Genomic DNA, 23,405 nt, shown 5'->3' on the forward strand with positions numbered 1-23,405 from the left:
TGCACAAATATCGCAACATCAATCTTTTCAAGAGGATGGTTGAAGGAATGAAAGAGGGAGGCTGTGTTCGCCAGGTCGAACATGTCTGCCACCGGTTATGTTAATCACAGTATGCACAGCTGCATGTAAACGGGAATATTAGTGTAATATTAATTTCCATTAGCCATGTAAACAGCTTAGTATATTGTCTTTTTCAGAATAAGGGGAAAATAATGAATATTTTGTGAACGTTAACGTAGTCAGTGTGGCCTAGAGGTGAAGTGCATCACTAATAAATGACAGTTTGCTGGCTCACCACCAATAGCTGGGTGTATTTTTAGTTAGTATTGCTGAGATAAATAAAACAAATGAATGGTGAAAACGTGTTAACCAAAGTTGGTTATTTTTTTTTTTTTATTTGATATCAGAATTGTCTTTTGAGATTGGTGTGTAACTTTAATAGTTTTGAAAGCTACTTACTGTGTACAATGATATGAATTCACTAACCAGCAGGACAATGGCTCAATGTTAAGCACCACAGCAAGGCCAACTGGGGCTTTTGGCAAATATTCTCTGGAGTTTGCTCAGTCTCCCGGTAACCACTCTGTGATCGACTGGACGCCTGTTCATAGTGTTTCCCTGCATCACTCTGAGTGCACATGTGATCATCAAATTGAGGGAATGAATGGATGTGGCTGTTGTCTGGTCAAAGAAACACATGTACCTGTGTGAGGAGATGCGTACATTTTACTGGCAGAGTGGTGCGTTGGAGCAATGGATCCTCTATCTGCCTTTTATTTCACCTTCCTCCCTTTGGTATGACTGCATGCTCCTGAACTGACTTTGACTTTTATCTCAAACTACAGTATATTCTCTAGAATAGCTGCACTGTAAAAGTTGTATGCATACGCACTAAATACATATGGGTGTGTGTACCTTATATTTGGAAAGAAAACAGTTGTATCTGCTACAAGAATAATGCCGTTTTCTTGAATTATTAGTTTTAATTTACTACATATTTCAGTTTGTTTTTTCAGGGTTAGGGGAGATAAAGATGTATTGTAGTCTGAAATCAAAAACTGTATTATAGGTCTATTTGATTAATGGATGCTCACTTACAAAGCAACAGGTCATCTTTCTCTGTATGGCTCGCCATCGGCTGTATTTTCTGAATAAAAAATGGACCCATCATCATGTAAATCAGCTGCAAAGTTAAAAGCTAATGTTGCCTCATGTCCATTTGCGGGGGAAAAGTGAGATTTACAGGTCTGTTCATTTAAAACACCCATCCTTCCATTATAAAAACCTAAAATTCATATTTGGCAAAAAGCCCTTTGTCATCCTAGAAGTAGCATTCACTGACACCACTTACAATTTCATAATGTGTCAACATACAAAGAGGGAGATCATAACCTCAAACCTCAAACCTTCACTTTCTTGCAGAGAAGCTCAATACACACTCCGACATACTAAGGAGACAGAACAATATGGAGTTAGATCCGGCAGCTGGGTAGCTTAGTTTAGGATAAAGGCTGGAAACAGCTAACCTGGCTCTATCCAAGGGTACAAAAAATCTGCCTAGCACCTAAAAGCTCACTAAATAACACGTTTTATCAGTCTGGGCAGTGATTACTTGATTCTGATTGGCTGCAGGGTGTAATCCCTGATAATGGACCTACTAAGTAGTTCTAGCAAAACTGGCTGTTCGCAGTTAAATTCAACTTTATTTTTTGCAATGAGGCTCATTTGCATTAGAAGGAGTCAATTTTGCGCCAAATTGAAATCTCGGACGCCGGCCTAGAGAGCCATCAGATAATGCCATGACAGGCCATCGATGCGAAGGCAGCCTTACTGAGTTCTGTCAATGCGGTAGAGACGAGAATGGAGCCTTCTTGTCGTCTTCCAATGCGCCGACAAGCAGTGCCCGTCAAGGCTGGTCCCGAACTGTGAAAAAACACCCTCCTTCGAAGGCCGCTTTGCTGGACTTGGCTATATCTCTATTGAATTTTACAATAAATGGAAACGTTGATTTAATTATAATTAAGACAGCTACTGTAGCTAGCACATAATTCTCCCACTGTGGGTCTTTGCATTGTCTGGTGCAAAATGGTCGTTAATTAATTTTTTGTCTATTCATGTGATTTCTACTGGCGCCAATCTGTGGAGCAGAATCAATTGTTGACATGATTCTTTACAAAAAAAAAAAATTACTACCAGTGTTTTTTTAATTATTTTAAACAAAATAGTTTGACAAGCCCATGACTGCCACATGAAAAAGCATGATAAATCCAGTCAGCCTACCGTTTGAAAAATGGTATGAGCAATATACTGTAGGTTAAATGTTGTAAGCCTCATGAAAACGGTCCTGTTAAGCAATGTATGTTGCAATACTATCTAGTCTGGCCTACAAACCTCTGCTGGCATTGGCATCAGCTGGCTGCGTACACCTCGACATGAAAAAATCTGAATATCTTATTTACAACACTCTGAACTTACTGATGCTTTGTATCACTAAAGCAATCATCCCATCACATCCCATTTGCTATTCAACTAGCTACTTTCAGGCTGCAGCCGACAGTACACATCGCCTATCATGTGTTCATGAAAATGGACAGCGAGCTAGTCTCGTTGTTAAGCATACTGTCAAATCATATTTACTGTTTGTCAACTGCACCAATGTTCTATGAGCTGAGCGGACTAGAAATATCTCCTGTTGCCAAGTTGTAGCTAAGGTACATCCTAATTACTGGAGTAGTATACAATGTTTCCATTGCTTAATATCCTTATTGGATGGTAATGGTTGTTCTAGGTATTGGTAAACCCTCAGGTGTTACCGGGGAAACTGAGTTATGGCTTGGCAGATACAATCGTCTGATGCGCATTAATTCCTGATAATGGACACTCATCAGGCATTATCCCTTACATATCTCATTTGTTTAAGATGTACAAAACGGAAATGTTAATATTACAAGTTTTTATGGGGAGTTGCAGTCTTAAATTGTTTCTTTCTTTCAGTGACTTCCAGGAAGTCACTGACCTGCACGGCACTTCCTGTGAAACCAATCTATAACAATGAAGTCAAAGAGTAGAGGGTATGTATTTCACCAGATAAATGAGGGTGTTGCTGACAGGAGAACTACAGGTTTACTATAGGTATCAGGGAGTCTGCATAGAGTTCTGTTTTATTTGGAAAGTTGGTCCATTAAAAAGCAAAGCTGCAATAGCCAGATGTTTGAAGAAGTCAGGGGGAAGCCATTAGGTCCTGATGTTGTGATAGTAGACAAATTATTTTGCAGTTGAGAATTCATGTGGTATTATTAGTGAATTGGTTATGTTGGCTTGGTCTTCGGTAAAATGCAACAGATGAATAGAGCCGATGCCTTCTTATTTTGGGTTGTGTTTTATACAATACAAACTGAAAACACAAACAGAAAACCGTTACTTATTTAAGTACCTAAGGAGACAGTGTTGGTTTCCCTACAGATTTTCTTTTTTCTTTTACTGTAATAACTGATATTTTTCTTTTCTTGTTTAACTTGATTTTCCATGTATTTTTTAGATGTGTTACCGTTAGGGATTGAGTTTATAATGTTGTTTAGTTGAAGGGTCTCTGTTTGTTTCTTAGTTAATTCTATGTATTCTCTGTTGCATTACTTCCTCTGATGTTTTTCTAATTGTTTAGTTTTATATTCATAATTAGCTTTCTGTTCCTTGTTTATCAAGTATATGACTATTTTTTCTCTCATCTTTTTCCCAAAGTAATATTGAGTTTTACTTTTCGCTTGCAGCAAAGTTTACAGACGCTTGAGAAGTGATTGAGATAGGTGAGATTTGTCTTCAAAATTGTGCTCACAACACTGCAAAATAAAACAAAATATTTGTATATTGATAATAATATGTATTAGAGACAGATGGACAGGCACATGTTTGTGGTTCAGTGTGTATATATATATTTAAAGAAATGTGATGGATTTAGGTGCTACGATAAATAAGTGTGACTGTAGAATTTAACAGAAATGGGAAAACATTTATTTCCTCTTTTTGTATTGCCTCAGGCAGCGTGTGTCCAATAGCACTACCACTAACAGATGTGAGCATAAGAGCTTAGGCTCTAAATTTATCTTTCCATAGGAACAACAGCTTTTCCATAGTGCTATATGTTAATACCAGGTAGCTTCCGTAGGATGCCTTGTTGGGCTAATATTTATGTTTTTAGAAAAGGCACATCATTAATATTTGAATTGGATCCATCTCTTTTGCCTTTGGTTTTCCCCAGCCATGGTAAGTGTTTAAATATTAATGTAGCTTTGAGCTACGCCTCAAAAGTTTTAAAAACCCAGAGGCTTAAGTAATGTCAAACTAGTATGCTGCCAGACAATACTACATATTCATATAGTTTGGCATCTACTAGTTAAACATTGAATATGATTGAGTTTTTTAGACGCAATATGGAGGACACGCACGGCTCAGACATTATTGGCTGTGATGCAGTTGCACACCGAACTAATGCTTATGCTCCACACGCCCAGCTAATATTGAAGTAATAAAGACAGGCATTTTCCAATTTGAAATCAGTATTACACTGTGTTACAACATGCATACTGAGACATCCATCACTCTGTTTTTTTGTTCAGTCTTTATGTGAGCTGACTGATAAAGTTGCACAGTTTGTTGGCTTTGAAACCATTTAGTCACTGAGGCAGACATCCTTTCCTACCGCTCAAAAAGGCCAGGTGACAGCGAGGGAGTCTGTTTGGAAATGTGGCTAGGACGGGCAGCTCTTGATGGTGGAATCACAACAGGGTGAAACGTTTCCACGGAGCTAATCCTGTGATTGATGTGGTTCCATTAGAGAGGGCCCGAGGACCTCTGAGTGGCAGAGATGTGGCACGACACGACGTCTGTTCCATAGCCTCTAACCTCAGGTAACACTGACTGACAAGTCGCAGTATCCAAAGAACAACAGGCAGGCAAATAGCAGTCTGATAACAGGCATTAAGCCGACCACTATCCTCAGCTATTATCTACTAATGATGCAAGTTGATGTAGTGTAGAATTACCAAACACAGACAACAAAAGACAGAGTTCAAAGTAGCACAATAGTAGCCTTGGACTGACATTTATCCTATTCTTTATCAAAGACACAGTGTTATATATAAAAGCCATGTTGAAGGAATTGACAAACCGGAAAGGCCATAAAACAACAGAGATATGTTTTGAGACAATGTCCTGCACTTTTATCTACTAAACAAATGTCAGCAGCTGAGGCTTTCTAGCATTTCTCCATACCTCAAGGCATGTTATCTCTGTAAATGCCACGAGACCCTGTGCATTTCTTCTTAGGATCATTTTAACGTAACTATGATGTAGCAGTTTGTTTTTGGACCAAATGTTTATTTTACCAGAAACTATTTTGAATTCAAGCATCTAGCACACTTTGTTTGAGGAAATCATGACTAAAGCACAGTTCCTAAATAAATAAAATATGCTTTGCAGTATCTGTATAGGAAAATGTGCTACTGGAAAAGACATCTACTAGTAGACATGTGCTTCATAAAATACCTGGAGTGAAGTGAGGTATAGAGATTGACAAGACGGAAATCCCAGAGAGCAGCATACTAAAGGAGAAGCCTTGTGGATTATACATTTAAAGTGTCATCATGAAGGTCACTGCCCCATCTATCATTGTGTACAAAAGTATATACAAAATACACACAATAACTGACACTTGAAGGACGTTTGTGGTGACTGGCACAGGGAATAGCGCTAGGCAGAATGAAACTGTAAAAAAAGAAAGCTTTGTCAATAATGGTTTAACAATTGACCAATATTTTACAAACTTTTTTGTGACAGCAAAAAATATTTTTTCCCAGTATTGTAGGTACCCTTTGTGGACACGTTGTTCAAAAACAAGCTACTCGTGTTTTACCTCCTTTGTTTTTTTCTCCTCCTGTTCTTTTGACCTTTATCTCTCTATTTCTGTCTCTCTCTCGCTCTAACCCTCAGCATAGTCAGCGTGAGAGATAAATCCCCCACTTCTTTTGTATGTAATGTGAGAACTCCACAAGGAGATTAAAGTAATAATCACCCTTCCTGTTGCTGTGGTCCAGAGTGGTTGCCCAGGAGGCTGCAAATTGCCGCAGTCTACATTAGGACAGCTGGGGTCTGTCATGCTAACAGAAGATGAGACATTTGGAGCAGCAGAATCACAGGGGAGAGCAATGCGACAAGGCAGGAGCAACTTACAATCAATATTCTCTGCCAACCTCCTTTATGTATATGACCAGTAACATCCACCATTATCTGCTCAACCACAGTGCTTGACATAATTGATTCGGGCCGATGTGTGTGTGGTCATGTGTATGAATCAGGCGGAGGAAGGGGGGCGGGGGGGCGGAGAGAGAGAGCGAGAGAGAGAGAGTGAATGTGTGATTTGGTGTGTGAGGAGGCATGGAAGATGCGTATGACAACAGCAGCACCACAGATTCGCAATTGTGAAATTGATTAAGGCTCTCACTTTTTCATTATTGAAGAGATGCGATCAAGCAGAGGAGCATGGACAGACACTGTCTTTAGTTTCTTGTGCATTATACATTTTGACATTGTGCGAGGTATGCGCTGTGTCTAAACCAATAATGTTGACACCTGGCCTGCAGAAAGTGTTGAAAGGTTTCTGCACAGAAAAGTTTCTGTACCTTCAGTGTTTGCTCTTCTAGATCAGTGATTCTCAAAGTGGACCCTCAGGAGAACTCTGCCAGGGGGGCTGCGCAATAATTTACTATAAATTAAAAAAAAATGTTCTGTATCATTTAGGGACCGTTTGCACCAATAAAACAAACATATTGTGTCCATTACTCCCACCAACGTTAGCTTTGAGCCAATAGAATCTTTGATATGATTGTGACACCTCACTTCAACCTGCCACGAATCAGTCACTTCAATCTGGGCGCAACAAACTGTTCCTGCTGCTGCCTGGCTTGGCTTGTTAGCCAGCTAGCTAGCTGGCGAGCATGGAGAAATATTTGAGTCAGTCCACTCTAAGCCTAGCTAAATTGACAAAAATATGCCAACAGTTATATCGAGTTTGGTTTTATTGAGAAAAACAACGGGAGACAAAAATGCATCATGTGTTTTCAGGTGCTAGCGAACGAAGCCGTGAAGCCAGCCAAGCTAAAGTGACAAATGATTACAAAGCACCCGGATTATCAGAGCAAAACAAATTGATATTTACATGATTCTAGTCAAAATGTGTTTTTGTTCATCACTATGAAACAGGTCGGAAGTATTTAGGTTCAAAGGTTTTACAATACAAATAGTTACAATGGCATCTAAGAGTACAAATGCTAGTAAGCATTATGCTTAATCAGTGTTACGACTATGAGGCGGTCCTTGGAAAATGTTCTCCCTTGTTACTGTTCTCAAAAGGTTTGAGAACCCCTGTTCTAGATTAACAACTTTTTGTCATTGTTTGTCTAGAGACAAATGCTTAAAAATAATATGAGGTTAAACTTTAAAGTTGACATGCCACACTGGCCCACAAATATTGTCCGCAAAACAAAGAGTGATCCAATCTATTAAAAGACGTTCAGTATGTTCAAAGGCTAACAAAGATTAGATTTACAATCTCTGTCAGGAGACATGAAAAATATCCCCAAATCCTTGTAGAGATCTGGAAGAGGATCAATGTAAGCAGGCCATTGGCTTTTATGACATGGCAGATTTTTCTCCCCTTTATACTTCATTCTCTCTCACCCTCCTCTTCTCTCTCCCCCCACCCCCATCTCTCTCCTGGGGCATTTATGTGGATGAGAGAGGAATGAATCACAGTGGAAGTAGTGAAGAAATAACTTTTCATGTGAAAACACCTCAGCTTTTATGGCTTTACTAAATGATCCATAATGCGGGCGGGGAGCACTCAGTCCTGCAGATTAAGGCGGGTCGTAGCGGGAAAGAGGCTCAGTGCCGCAGCCGTTAGACCCTCCACTGAAGCTCGCACCAGTACAGCACCAGCTGAGATGGGCACAAATCTCTTTTACGAGGCTGCCTCTTAAATAGCTGTCAGTCTAGTGTCTCACACGTGGCGCACTCCTCCAGCTCCCCTCGCAGTAATTGAACCATCTCTCCCAGGGCGCTGAAATGGTGTGGGAAGCCATTCCGACAGCCTGTGTTGATACCATTAAACCAAACTTGTGCATAAATCTAACTATATAGCCATCGTCACCCGCCATCCACCGAGTCCTCCACGCCCCAAAAACAACCCTATACTCCTTACTCCATTTCACCAAAGGACAATATGGTCCCAGGGTTAGTTTGCATCTGAATATCATTTGCATTACCCTTCAAGGGATACTGTGCAGTGCTTAAATATCATTTGCAACACAGACTGTTATTATTTTTGGAATGACTGTTGCTTCCTTCATGTTTTTTCCCACCATACAGCATTTTCAGAAGTATCATGTGTACCTGTAAGAAACAGACTAATTCATAGAAAGGAATAATGTCTTTGCTTCTATTTCTAAGGTTATTTACTAAGCTGTTAATCTCACATACCTAGTGGGATTTTTAGTGCCTTTAAGAGGAGTTATCATTTTACAATAGAATTATACAAATATTAACAATTAAATAGAAGTGGTTAATAAACAGCTGCTATTCAACCCCAATTATGTCTGAGGCATTTTGCTCTGTTAGAGGATTACATAAATAACAAAGCCATATATGCATTATAGCTGCACGGCCATGAGAAACCTTGCTGAACTGTGTTGTTCTCATGAATGCATTTGTGAATGCTAGGGAAGGAGCACAATTTTAATTTGCCGTCATATCATCTAATTATTATACTGAAAATCACTTGTGTTATATTTGAAAATTAGCATGTTTCCAACTTTTCTGTTGTTCTGCTGATGAGACAAACAATGTAAATATCTGCAGGCTCTGAAAGTGACAGAGTAAGTGAGGTGACTAAATATTCATCTGTTCAGTAATAACTGACACAAGTTGGCTCAGACTTCTGAAAAAATCACGGAGGACGCATATGTTTAAAGATTTACATAACTCCAAGCTGGAAAATATCGTTTCACTGACCTCTTCTGGTTAACAGTTGCACTTTTGACCTCACCTGATTGGCTGAACGGGGATGTCAGGGTGTACTATAGTAAACACACACCTGTCTCCACTAATGCAGCAACAAGAGAATATCAACCACAGGGTGGTAGCAAAATAATGTGTTTTTAAGTGTTAACCTACTGTTTAAAGGGGACCTATTATGCTTTTGTGCTTTTCCCATTTCCTGTAGTGTGTTATATAGTTTTTTGTGCATGTAAAAGGACTGCAAAGTTGCAAAGTCCAGGCCAAAGGGAGTTACTCCCCCACTGAAACATTGCTCCTGAACTGACTAAAACGCCTTGCTTGAAGTCCCGCCTTTTTTCCTGTGAGTGGTGATGTCACTAAGTAACACATTTGCATAACAGCTAGTTTGGCACGGCTTCAAACAAAGCTAGCTTGGAGTGGAGTCCAAAGAGTATGGTTCAGTTGACCAATCAGAACCAATGAGAGGGTGAAAATAAGTGTTGCTGCACAGCCCGTATGAGAAAAGTGAAACGTTTTTTTTAACATTAAAGCATGTAAACATGTTCTAGTAGAAAACCAAAAGTATGCACCTGAAAATAAACATAATAGGTCCTCTTTAAATAAAAAAAAAAACTGAAGCAATAACACAAGGTATAATTGACTGTGTCATTCAGTTTCATCGTCGGTGTTATTGCATAGATGTGTTGAGAATAAAAAAGTATTGTTCTATAACCAAATCAAATAAACTCAGCCCAAATGTGCCCATGAGGGGGGATAATGAGAAACAAACCTGTATATTTTGGTAATTAAAATTATTATTGCTACAGTGCGTGCTGTCTCATCTGAGAGCAGTTTGTGATTGAAGTTTTAGTTGGTGAGAGCAAAACAACTCTTTAGCTAATGAATATCTGGAGCTTCTCTTGATTAGACATACTTCTCCAATTGCAATAAGCATTACATTCAAATCGCAGAAAGTCAATAATTTTTTATTGAATTCCCACAAGTCCATCAACAGTAGAATCTGCTTAAGTGAGACGCCGACCACGCCAACAAATACTGTAAGTAATGACTTCTTCTCCCGCTGAAAACACTGATGTAAGCCAGAACTTTAATAAGAACCCAAGTGCCAAACTCACGGCGTCACTTTTCTTTTTAATATAAACACCATAAAGAAGCATTTGCATTTATATAGTTCTTCCAAGCCATCTGACGTTGCTGCCAGCGAGTACCCAGAAACAGCTGAGCGTCAAACTGATTGTTACCTGGGGAAAATTAAGATAAGAGAGTAATCCCATGGACGAAAATGACTTTGTTGGACCCACAGCGGTAGAGCCAACCAGGTAGGCAGAATTAGTAAACCCCCGCCGCTGCGAGTAATGAAAAAATACCTATACAGCCTTATGTTTTCAATATACGATAGGAATGATATCTCACTCATCCCCCCCTGACACGGATGCAGCATATCTTGATTTTCTAAGAATCATGGTGGTGTGCACTTTGGTATATTTGGATGGGGTAATGAATGTATGATACGACGCAGAATATGGATTAAGAGCTCCTTCCAACCCAGTTAATATGCAGTGCTTCGAATCCACTGGGAGCTGCAATATATATCAGGATTTAACTGAGACCCACACAAGGTTGTTGACAGTGCCAAACAACGTATGATTATTTGGCGTCGCATATGTTGGAGAAACGCTTATCTATTCGTCCGTCCGTCCATTTTTTGTGTCTCCTCACTTATCCACTCCTGGCACCATTGTTTCTTATTAGGATAATTTACCTTTGAGCTAAGGCACTCTCGTTTGTTTGACTCGTATCATAGACCAGGTAGAGTGCTGAATCGTATATAGCTATATGTTCGCATGCAAACTGGCCAGTTCCTATCTACATGAAGGGAGAACAAAAGAGCGCTATAGGTGACAGCAGCAGGATAGTGATCCGAGCTGTCTGATTTAATGGCCGGGTGACTTTAATGATAATCCACTGGCCTCTCCCTCCGTCTTTCCCCCTTCGGAGCTCCATTGGATGACAGGAAACAAACAGTGCTCTGACACTTCCCGCTAATTAGCATCATTAGCATACGGCCATTATGTGGCTGGACAGTGGCATGACAGGGCTCTGAGAAAGGCTACAGCGGTGACCTTTGGTGGACAACACCAGCTGTCAGTAATTACCCATAGCATTGGCCAGAGGGTTGGAGACAATGACCGACTTCTTGTCCTTGAGGACCTATGGCTCCCAGTAACGTCTCCCCTTTTTTATTATCATTTTCCTCCAAGTGAAATTATTTATAGAAAGGAAACAAATGTGCTTGCTCGCTAAAAGGCAAGTATGTGGTTGTTTCTCAGCCCGAGAATGAAGAATCTTAAAGTTTTATAGGCTTTAGGCCGAGCTTTAACTAAAATCTGTGACTAAATGGAGAGATGCGCCAGTCTTATTTTGCTGCCAGAGGCTTGTGTATGTAGTCTGTTGACAAATATACTACACAGAGTGGGAAATAATGACTTTAACACTCTCGCCTACTCAAATCCCAATTTTTGAGGCTTCATGTGGAAATGTCTATTCCCTGCCTAAGTGCCGGTAATCATGAGTAATTGTTTGTTGTAGATTTCTTGAGCTTCCAACAGTCTTTGAAGATATAATGTTGACTTTGTGACTCCATGTTTCCTTTCATCTCTGAATTTAACTTCTGTGCCGACGAGAGGCAAAACAACATTGTGTAGTGAAAAGGTAATTTGAAACATCAAAACAATTTGTTTAGAAAATTATGTGCATAGAGATGAAATAGCTACCCGCTGCAGTGCTACCCAAATGCATTAACCTCCCTCTCCGAATGTATAATCACAGACAAGTCTGTGACGCCCACAGAGGTGTGTGCACAAACTCAGACGTGCATTACTGTTACTATACCTGTGAGACCCCGTTATTGATGTGCTATGCACCCTATAGCTCACAACATTAACCATCACAACAATGTGCCTAACCTCAACCTTTACCCATCAACCGCCTCTCTTTTAACCTTAACCTAAATTAAAGTTTTAGCGTGAACCATATACCATCAAGGTGCAACCCTCAAACCGCTCTTTGAAAGAGCAATGTCCTTCTTTTGTACAAATGTCCTCACTCCCAAGGTCTGAATCTCATGCTGGTCCTTACAAAGATGGAATAACCAGAGTCTTACACACACACACACGTAAAAAGCACCCAGATGCCCACATATGCTCTTCCATATACTGTATACACTAAGTTAACTGAATTCCAGCATTTGGACAGTATAACGTTTCCCCAGTGGCCTCCTGGCTCAGAAGCTTTTATTCTCTGTTTTGACACAATGTTGTCTCTCTTCAACAGGAACATCCGTTATGAAGGTGACTGCATCAGATGCGGACGACCCTACGTACGGCAGCAGCGCCAGAGTGGTGTACAGCGTACTGGAGGGAGAGAAAATTTTCAGCGTTGACAGACACACAGGTAAGAATGATAACAGCCTCACATTCAGCCCTCCCTACACCGGCTATTTTTTTTCTTTGGTTGCGCTCAAGCAATCTACAGCGTAGAGACCGCAATTCCCAGATCAATCAAAATCCGTGGCCAAAAAACATAAAATCAATTAGCCAAAAGCAAGCAACTTTATAAAGTCTTAGCCAATAACTACTGGCTCCTTTTAGCAAACACTCAAAGTACCATATGGCATAAATGACTTGGCTCAACACTAGTGTTTAGTGCCACCTTCATGCCTTCAACTTATTTTGTACAATGAGTAAGCATAAACATTGCACATATTATCTCGGGAAAAAAGCTACACATATATCACTTACTTACCGCCTGTTTTTATTGATTTTGTATAGACTCTGCTGGTGTCCATCAGACTGGGTTTTCAGCAAAGTAAAGCCTAAAAGTTTACACTTTTTTATGCCCACTAGTGCCAAGGATGAAAGAAAAGGCCCTTTTCACAGCAGCTATTTTGACATGTCATTGCAGGGTGAACACGGGTGTAATTGATAACATACATTATGGCCCTGATCCATTTAGGTGGGCCATGGGTCCTAGTATTGTGCATTGCTGACTCACTGAAATGGCTGTGACACTAAATAGAATGGGACCATAATTAATTGGATCAATTACACCTGTGTTAACCCTGCAATTACAATTACACTTAGTAATCACCTATACCATTATCTCAGAGTCCTGGGTTAGATTTCCACAAGATAAGATAAGATAACATTATTGTTCATTACATTACATTACATGAAATGGAAATGTGCCTTCAGCATTCTGGTAACACAGTCTAAAACAGACAATAAAGGGCAACTCAAGTACAAAAATGACATTTTCAGCAGCATGAGTGTTCATGGACTGGGGGTGCGGGGGGTATATTATTATGTTTCTGTTTAGGATGGACACAGCAGAGTGCACAAATGACTCCTTGAAGCCATTTTCCCTGGCTAGTGATCCTAATTTACCTTATAAAGAATCTCTCCCAGCTATATAATGGAAAATCCCCTATTCCCCCACTGGTCTATGGGCTTATAGGAGTGACCCGCAGTGTTTCAGGAGTAGCTTAGCATCAGTATTGCCTTCGAATGCCCCCCCAAGGGAAAAGCACTAAAGATTTAATGATTCCTTTTTTGGTCTCTACCACTTTGATTTGGTCAGCCTGCGTGGATGATGAATGGCTCTGCCTTGGTGGGACTAGCCAGGAGACCGGATGGTTCATTCCGGCTTCTGTCTCAGGACCCCTGTTCTACTCAGCCGCGTTCCCCGTTTTGTAGGCAGACGGGCCGGCCTAATAGGTGCGGGTCAAGGAGGTCAAAATGAAGAGGAGACAAAACAGCTGTGAAATTTGCCTCATTAATATCACTCTCACTCACCCTGACAACAAAGTGAACAGCAAGTCGCTGTGTTTTTTCTGTCGCTTTGGCCACGTTGGAATTGTCTGTAGGCGTTTTCAAGTATCTGTGTTCAAGGCATGATTTTACAAGAACTGAACTATACAGTGTATATGAGGACATTTCCTTGTTTCATTTGAAAGTACATGATGATATCATTGTTACATAGAAAACTACAAAAAAACAGAACCTACTAAAACATATTTACTTTGATCTATTACTGATTATTCTATTACTATAATGTTTTAACAAGCGATTTCAAACGATTAAAATATTTAATCACTATTAATCACATGATTAATTTCAGTAGTTAATCACCATTAATCTAAAATTTATCTCACATTTTTTATCTGTTCAATATGTACCTTAAAGGGACATTTGTCAAGTCATTAATACTCTTATCAACATGGGAGAGGTCAAAGATACTTGCTTTGTGAAAACGTATGTATATATTTATTACTGGAAATCATTAACAACATTAAACAATAGTATTGTCCAGAAAACCCCCACAGGTACTGCATTTAGCGTAAGAAAATATGCTCAAATCATAACATGGTAAACTCAAGCCCAACAGGCAACAACAGCTGTCAGTGTGTCAGTGTGCTGACTTGACTATGACTTGCCCCAAACTGCATGTGATTATCATAAAGTGGGCATGTCTGTAAAGGGGAGACTCGTGGGTACCCATAGAACCCATTTTCATTCACATATCTTGAGGTCAGAGGTCAAGGGACCCCTTTGAAAAAATGGCCATGACAATTTTTCCTCTCCAAAATTTAGCGTAAGTTTGGAGCGTTATTTAGCCTTCTTTGCAACAAGCTTCCAACAGTCTTTGAAGATATGCCCCCTACAACCTAAAAATTGCATGTTGCGTTAATACGTTAAAGAAATTAGTGGCGTTAACTTTGACAGCCCTAATTTTAACAGTATATTATGAAAATGTACACCTGCATCCTTCATCCAGGAATACAGTATTTGATATCAATTTCAGTGATTTATGAAACATATCTTGCAGAAATCTGTGCAGATCATTGTTTACTGATGCACTTAGCAGCAGAGGAAATGCCATTCTGACAGATGAAAAAGGCAAGCGGACACCTTAGCATGGCAAAACTGCTTCTATTTAATTCTTACAGTAGCCAAGGCCAAGGAGCAGGGACAGGGAGTTTCGTAGATGCACAGTAGAATTAGATTATCATTGCCTAGTGAGATAAAAACATGAACGCAATTGATGTGTGTAAAAAAATATTGGAACATCATCATTTATTTTATATTAATGTAATGCATAACCATACTGAGGCTCTATTTCACAGTTGGTGTACACGGCCCTATTACTCGGCTAAATTGGTTAATGTTAAGGCTGCGTGATATGCATGGGAATACGGGCCGCATAGACTTAACTGACTGCATACATGAATACAGACCATGTAGGCTCATCTACATATTGTCTCTACCATGATGTCGGAGCATCGGTGCAGCATACTAGCTGCGTTTTGGGGCTTTACTTGTGACAGCCCTAATTTAGATGCATCCCCTCTGGCCTTTGGTGGATGAAAGAGGAGCATGTCATCTGTCTCCCTCCTTAACGCCAGTGCTGCCTGTACTGTATTTTGGCTACTCATAGAACATGGCCCTGGGCTAAATGTGAATCAGTGAGTTGTGTACCCAACACAATGCAAACCTTTGGGAGTGAGACAGCACACCAAGCCCAGGAAATGCATCAATAGATTCTGATGTGGAAAATCCCAAGGGGTAAAGTGGAATTATATTACCACTGCACAGTAAACCAGCCAGCTACTGATGCTGCCGCTGCTGCTGCTGCTGGGCCAACAAGGAGGATGTCTCTTTTTAACCAAGAAGGACTATGTGCTGGTTTGTGAGAGAGACCGATATAGAATAAAAAGAGAGATCATAGTACTGGTTTATTTGTGTAACCAAATATAGTTTTTATGTAAACTTCACAAAGCAAATGTCATATACTCTCACCCCAACAATGACAAGATATTATGGTCCAGAGTCACATCTAACACAATCTCGGAACCCAACGGCTATCTGTCTGACAACTAATAAGATAGGCCTCTGGGGGCAAGAGCCAATATTTCTGGGGTTCTGCCAGGTGGATATCCATATAACAAATAACAGTTTTGATTCCTCTTCCGTGCCCCGGTCATTGTTTACAGTCTGATTAGCAACTTGAAATGCAACAATGGGGTTGGAGTTGATGGACGATGTTTACGACTAGAAGCTAATTTTAAGCTAATTTTAAACTAAATCATCATCAGACAATAGCCGATAGGTTCCAAGATTGCATCTTGGCCAAGCATTCTGCCTCTTTTGCTATCCACACCAGGCAACAGCTTCCAGGTCTGAAAAGTGAAGCCAATGTGGAAGTGCCCCTAAACTTGCATTATTTCTAATAGCCACAAGGGGGTGACTCCTCTGGTTGCAAAAATAAGTCAGATTGAATAGAAGTCTATGATAAAATGACCCTAATTCTCACTTGATTTATTACCTCAGTAAATATAGTAAACATGAGTTTATGGTCTCAATCGCTAGTTTCAAGTCTTCTTCAATACAGTGTGATGTTCATTTCATAAATTATGGTCCCATTTAGAGTAAAATAGACCATAAAGCAGGGTATGCTTTAGGGCGTGGCTACCTTGTGATTGACAGGTAGCTACCACGGCATTGTCCGGTCTGGGAGTTGTTTGTGTTTTTGTCTTATAAATTTAACCCTTTCACAGTGTGTTTTCAGTTCATGAAAGTTAATTATAACCTTATTGGTCACCAAAAAATATCTTATTCTGCGTTCGCTTGTACTTAGCTCCACCTTGTCATGTCACTTCTGGTTGCAAAGAAACCAAGATGGCGACAGCCCACTCAAACGTGGTCAATACTACTCAGACTACAAACAGACTACTATTGGAAACCAGAAGGCTTCCGATACCAAAATCCTTCCCCGTTGCCCACTGATTCTGCATTCATATGCAGAAATCTGTTTATAGAACATTAACAAAACATTTTACTAGCATTGGTCAGGATGTCTGCATTTGGTCATAGTAAGCTGACCTGATTTGTCTCCAAAATGATTTGTCAGTTCTTTGTTGTTCTGCTAATCTTTAGTTGAAAGTACGGAATTGCACTTTTACATTTTATAATAGTTTTTTAAATTGTAGAACTAGTTCTGTTTTTAACTGACCACTAACTCTGTTAAAATGCAACAGAATATGCACTCCGGAGTAAACAAAGCCATTGCATTTGGTTCATTTCCTTCTAACTCACTCACTATATAATATCACTTTATCTATGTCCCTTACTTGCTCTTTGGAAATCCACTTCTTGTGTGTTGGGTGCAGTGTTACCTACCATGGAGGAGGTGTGATGCTATTCAGTGTGGCTCAGGCATGCCTTCATTCTGCCCCTATATATTATTCATTTTAATACAGCTGAGCCATAAAATGGTGTATGAGCAGAGGCGCAAATATGACACAATCTCTTCCATCCAGCCAGTCAGAAGAGGTGAAATGGGATGCGCTGCACTTGTGTCTCCATAATACAGTGCTTAGCAGAAGTTGATATTCAAACTGAGAGGGGGAAATATAGTTGGTTGTTGCATAAGTACTAACCACTAATGTAACCTTTCCATTGGCCTCACTTACTACTCCTACTTTTTCCCCACTCTCTCTCTCTGTCTCTCTCATTCAATCTCTCCTCCATTCCTCAATCATTAGGGATCATCATGACAGCAGTGGCAGATTTGGACCGAGAGACACAGGATCGGTATGAGTTGGTCGTCAAGGCAACAGACATGGCAGGACAAATGGGCGGTCTCTCCGGCTCCACCACGGTGACCATAGTGATCACAGACGTTAATGACAACCCACCGCGCTTCCCACAGAGTGAGTGTCTCCCGCACATGATCTTACTTTAGGCAGTGAAAGAGATGGAAGTGGCAGAGAGAAAAGAGAGTCGGAAAATGTCTGAGAATGTAACAGACAGAAGTGAGAGCTCAGAGACGGAGGAAAGTAATGAGGAAAGTGAAAGCCAAGACATAGAGACACTGAGAAGATGATAAAAGACACACAATGTAGTTTGCAACCTAAAGGCCGCTGACACCAATAAGCAATGGCGGCATCGGCGACCATACTGAATGGCCTGCATGTGGAGAAAATCAACTTAAATTCATGGGCCAATCAAACCTGCAGCCCATAACAAAATAGTCTATCAAATGAGGAAAATTGATACGTCTCACCGCACATTTGATCATTCTTTTCAAGCGAGGCTCAAGAGAGGACTGAATCAATGTGGCTGATTGTTCCCTCATTGTTTAATGTTATGGGTTTATGATGGTGAGGTCGTTTTTAGGGCTGAACGGCTTTCACATGTCTTTCAGTGCGCATGACAGGTAGAGTTAAAACCTGCAGCTCACCACACAACAGACTTAAAGTGGCAATAGGCAGAATATTTTTGGCAGAGATAACTAGACTTCTGCACCCCCTCATAGTTCTGTTTTCAGGCTTTAGGAAATCTGGCCCATGACGGGAGACTCATTTCAGAGAAAGAGCGTTCCTATTGGCTGCTCATTCAACGGAGGCAGCTGTCAACCACTCGCAAACTCCGATCAAACAGTCAAACTAGGCAGCGCTGGTCAAATATGAATCAATATTCTGTTACTGTAATGCCTATTTCTCGCCTCAAATGGTTTCAGAAACATCTTGTAGTGTACTGTTTAGCTGTAAAATGAGAAAGTTTGCTCCGGCTGGTGGGCGGTGATTTTTTTTTTATGAGAAATAGGCATTACAGTAACAGAATATTAATTCATATTTGATCAGCACTTCCTAGTTTGATCATTGTTTCCGAGTGATTGACAGCTGCTCAGAGACGGCAGACTCCAGCTCGGCTCTGATTGGTTGTTTTCCTCCGGTCTGTGAAATCTTGAGGATGCCATATGTTTTGTTTTTTCAGATAACCTGTCTCATGCACTACTGTCAGGATATAGTGTCCGTTTTATAAAAACAACTTTTTTTAATCATATTTGCTCCAAACTGCCTAGTGCTGCTTTAATCCAGTTGAAAGAAAGTCTTCTTTTGAGCAAACATCTCCAGAAAACTGGTTTATTTTTTTGACATATTGCATCAACAGAAGTACGTGTTGCACAATAGAAAGTGTCATATTTCACTAACACCTAATGTGGAAATGTCAATTCCGAATTGACATGTTAATATGCTAAATGCTACTCCTGAATACTAGTTTTATGAATAAAATGGCACTTTTCCTTCTTGCTTTCATTCCACCTGTTTATTCCGCCCCCTTTTTTTGGAGTTAAACCAGAACACTTACTTTTGTTACAGCTGAGGGAACAACATCTGACAGCCTGGTTGATTGTATTTGATATGTCTCCACGCACGTTTTCTTATTTCTGTATAAATCTTTTTTTTCTCATCTCAGTAAATCATATTTACCCAGTCAGAGGGATAAACCCTGCAGGATTATAGTATCTTCACTGTATGGCGAGGGAAATAGATAGAGTTTGGAAAGCAGCTTCATAAATAAGATGCAAAGGAAGATGGCATGCCGTATGTGAAAGGACTTTGATGTTTTCACATTGTTTGACTCTTGGGAACAATAACATTTTATCTTCTTACCTTTTTTCTTGTTCATAATGAACTCTGGCAGATCTTATACATTTTCTTCAGTCTGTTCTGTCATTTGAATTCTAGAAATAGAATTTAGGATCGACAACATGTGTCAGCACAAAAAGTCAGCATATACTTAATCATTCAGATCACGTACTAAATATAATACATGCTTTATTATTAATATTTATCATTAATGCAATTTCAGTAGAGTTACAATTGCATATTATATTGATCTATTTGTATCAGGGTTGAAAATAGGTATATGGTATGTTTTGCACACTCCCTTTTATGTGAATGCAATGATCGCACTGCCAATAACCACCTGAAGTCTACTTGTTGCTGTTCTTTCATTTTAATCCCATCCCAACTTAATTTTCCCATTACCTGTCTCTTCCTCTCTTTAGACTCTTTATCTTTGTTACTCTCTCATCCCTTCCTCCTCTAACTTTTCTGTTCCTGCTCCCTATCCATCTCTTCTACCAATATCCTCCTTTTCCCACCTACAGCCATCCATCTATCTTTCCTCATCTCCCCTCCTCTGGTGTTTGTTTTTCCTCTTCTCCTCCACGTTACTTTTGTCTCTCACATCCTTCTTCTTTTATGGTGTTTTTTTATTTTACACCTACACTGTTTTTTTTTGTCACCTCATCCCTCTGTTGCTTTGCTAAACCTAACTCTCTCTTGTTTTATCCGTCAATGCGATTTCCACCTCCGGCCACCTACTCCATACACCAGAGATGTACCAGTTTTCTGTGTCGGAGGGGGCGGCTGTGGGGACGCCGGTTGGACGCGTCATTGCCACGGATGCAGACATGGGAGAGAACACAGACATGAGCTATCTGATCAAAGAGGAAGGGGAGCTCTTCAAGGTCACTACCGATTCAGAGACACAGGAAGCTATTGTCTCCATCAAGAAGGTACAGTTAACCTAAATGAATGCTGCGCTGCTGTTATTGTTGTTTGTTAGGCTAATATTAATTTTACCAGTTAAAAAAACATACAAATTTTGACTTTAAATACTAAAGTTAAATACTCACTTCTCATTGCAAACACAATGTTTTGTGATTCAGTCTCTTTCCGCCGCAGCATGACACCAATAAGATAAATGAGCTAGCTAAGAGCTTTTTTCTCCATGTTCTACAAACGTAATATTCTGTGCACCCTTATTATAAACGAGAATCAAGAGATGGCTAATTTGTGATGGAAAAGGGTGACTCATCACAGTAGCTACCATTACCAGGTATGCTAGGTTTTTTGTTTTGTTTTACTCAGTCATTAAATACTACCTCAAGTTGCCTTGTCACACACAGCAGTCCCTACCATCTCTGACAGAGTCTAATAAAAAGTTATTGGGATTTGGTTGGCTAAAAATCAGCAAGTGTCTGGGCGTCTGACGGTTGGCATTCGACAAAAACTGTTAGGGGATCTTTTGCTCCCAGCAGTTAAATCTTTCTAGTCAATAAGCTGAACAGCTCTTAGGCTCTGTTCAGACAGAGAAACTCAATGCACATCTGAGGAGATGGAGAAAGAGAGATGATTTGGTCTGTGATGATTGATGATCATTGGTTTCTCACTGGGGTTTGACAGGTTCTGTCAGTGCCGTGTTTCCTCAAAAGTTTAACTGTTCTCAACTTTTTTTTTTTCACCTTGAAATAACACGCAGAAAGCTAGCAGCCATATCTTTTCATTTAAATAATACACAGATGTCAAAAGTTGTTTCTCCAAAGTGACACATCTCTGTTGTGAATGAGGTCCAATGGCAGAATGGACCGTCAACAATGTGGCAGTCTTAATCATTCTAGTTCCCAGAGGTGATGACCTGGTGGTTAGCCGGTGCTGTAGACACAACGATATTTTGAAACCCTCAACTCGAACAAGAAGGGATACGTGTACTACAACATACAATGCCACTTTAAGTGAAAAATCAAAACATTTCTTTAAACCAAATCTTGTTTTTCTGTCAGCCACTGGACTTCGAGACCAAACGCACGCACAACGTCGTGGTGGAGGCGGTAAATAAGCATGTCGACCCTCGCTTCGTGGACCTGGGCTCCTTCCGAGACCAGACCATTGTCCGCGTCAGCGTGTCGGACATAGATGAGCCACCCATCTTTCAACCATCAGAGGGCGCCATCATGGAGGTGCAGGAGGATGCCAATGTAGGAGCGCTGGTTGGCATCATCACTGCCAGGGATCCAGATGTGAAGAACACACCTGTCAGGTATGGCAAGGGGCTCTAAGGCTAACTTCACCAAAAAGTTAATCATTTTAGTGCAAGGCTACTCAGAGCTTTATATCTGTCCCAAAGACAATTTTACTTGCTTAACCCTTTCTGTCCAAGAGCGTCACCACATCAGGTTGAAAGGTCAGCCAAACTGACGCAGAGAAATCGAGCAGTAAAGCTACTCTCAGGGATTTACAGTGCCGGAAATACATTTATCTTTGTTTTGACTTTGTTTAGTTTAGTCAGTGAGGCTTTTACTGCTAAATTAGAGCACAGGTTTTGGTTGCTTAGTAACAGTATGCGTGACAGTAGTGCAACCTTCCAAGCACATTGAATAAAAGGCGTTTTTAGACGCGGCATGTGAACGGCCCCTTATGCTGTTGAAAATGGTAGAATATTTATTAGACTTAAGCTACTTGTTGTGTCAGAAACAAAAGGTTATGTTACATATAAACTGTTGATTTACACGTTTTTTAAGATCCCAAACCCTGATTAGTGTGTATACTGTCTATATGGATAACATAGGACAATCTGTTAACACAATCATGGTCGACATTGGCATCCAAATCACTACTATTTAAAATATAATTCACAGAGCAGACTGGAGCTTTAAGGAGATAATTGTTTCTGACCCAATATTACTGAGGTTGTACTGGTGTAGATGTGCGATTTGATTTGGCAATTATATTAAATTTGCTATTAATGAAAATGTTTTGGCTGTGAATGAATGCAAATGTAGAAATAATGGAAATACTAGAAATACTTACAGTAGATACTGTAGGCACACAGCTGCTTTTCGCAACAGTAGGTAGCCTGATAAAATATATCAACCAAAACATTGGCAATAAACTATTGCTCAGAAAAAGATTACTGCTAAATAGGAATAATAACATTATGGAGCAAAGTTCTGCATGTCAATGAGTATCTCATTTTGATGTGGCTTGGACGAGACACTGCAGCATTGCCACATAGGCAACCATGTCACAACCCCACTATGATGCGCTCACTGCATCCTTACTTTATGACTGTAGATACATTTTTATTTGAACAAAATGTGCACTATGAAAAATGTAACTTTAAAGGAACTATAATTCACTAGCTGCTAGTAAATACATGGGTGGCTGATGGGCTTAAAAGTAAAAAAAAATGTTTTTTTTAACAATTTCTTTGGAAGATGGAGTGAAAGCCTTAGCAAACAGTGAATGGTGGGACTTGTGCGATGGATGAAGCTGTACTGTACGTCTCCTTCTTCCTCTCAGATCACTGTGTGTGATAAAAACAATATCGTCTGGTAATCTCCGGTACCAAGGTCTGTGGTTTATATGTCCCCTGAAGAGCAAAAGCAGTGTGAGAGGGGAATGTAGATAAGGGCTAAGACAGTCTCACTGACTGAGAGTATACACCGACACACGCAGTGCCTGTGCAAATTACCCCGATTAAAAATGCATGAGGCTCAGAGTTCCAGGTGTAATAAAGTACAACACAATGGCAGGGCTGTCGTTCACCAGTGTCTTGGCAGCCTGGAGCTGAAAGTGTGCGTGCGATACGTGTGCAAGCATATATGAGTGTGTGTGTGTGTGTTTATGTGTGTGCATGTGTTTGAGT

General features: G+C 40.1%; 1 protein-coding gene across 1 annotated transcript in view; it reads left to right on the forward strand.

Annotated features, from left to right (window-relative positions):
* The window catches only part of LOC119492137 (cadherin-22-like), a 191,801-nt gene that overhangs the window by 118,882 nt on the left and 49,514 nt on the right, over positions 1 to 23,405 (forward strand). The window contains exons 5-8 of the mRNA XM_037776526.1: positions 12,400 to 12,519; positions 17,669 to 17,836; positions 20,312 to 20,493; positions 21,541 to 21,797. Coding sequence (XP_037632454.1) covers positions 12,400 to 12,519; positions 17,669 to 17,836; positions 20,312 to 20,493; positions 21,541 to 21,797 — 727 coding nt within the window. The remainder of the gene's footprint in view (positions 1 to 12,399; positions 12,520 to 17,668; positions 17,837 to 20,311; positions 20,494 to 21,540; positions 21,798 to 23,405) is intronic.

This window comes from Sebastes umbrosus, chromosome 1 (assembly GCF_015220745.1).
Source record: "Sebastes umbrosus isolate fSebUmb1 chromosome 1, fSebUmb1.pri, whole genome shotgun sequence".
Classification (NCBI taxonomy): domain Eukaryota; kingdom Metazoa; phylum Chordata; class Actinopteri; order Perciformes; family Sebastidae; genus Sebastes; species Sebastes umbrosus.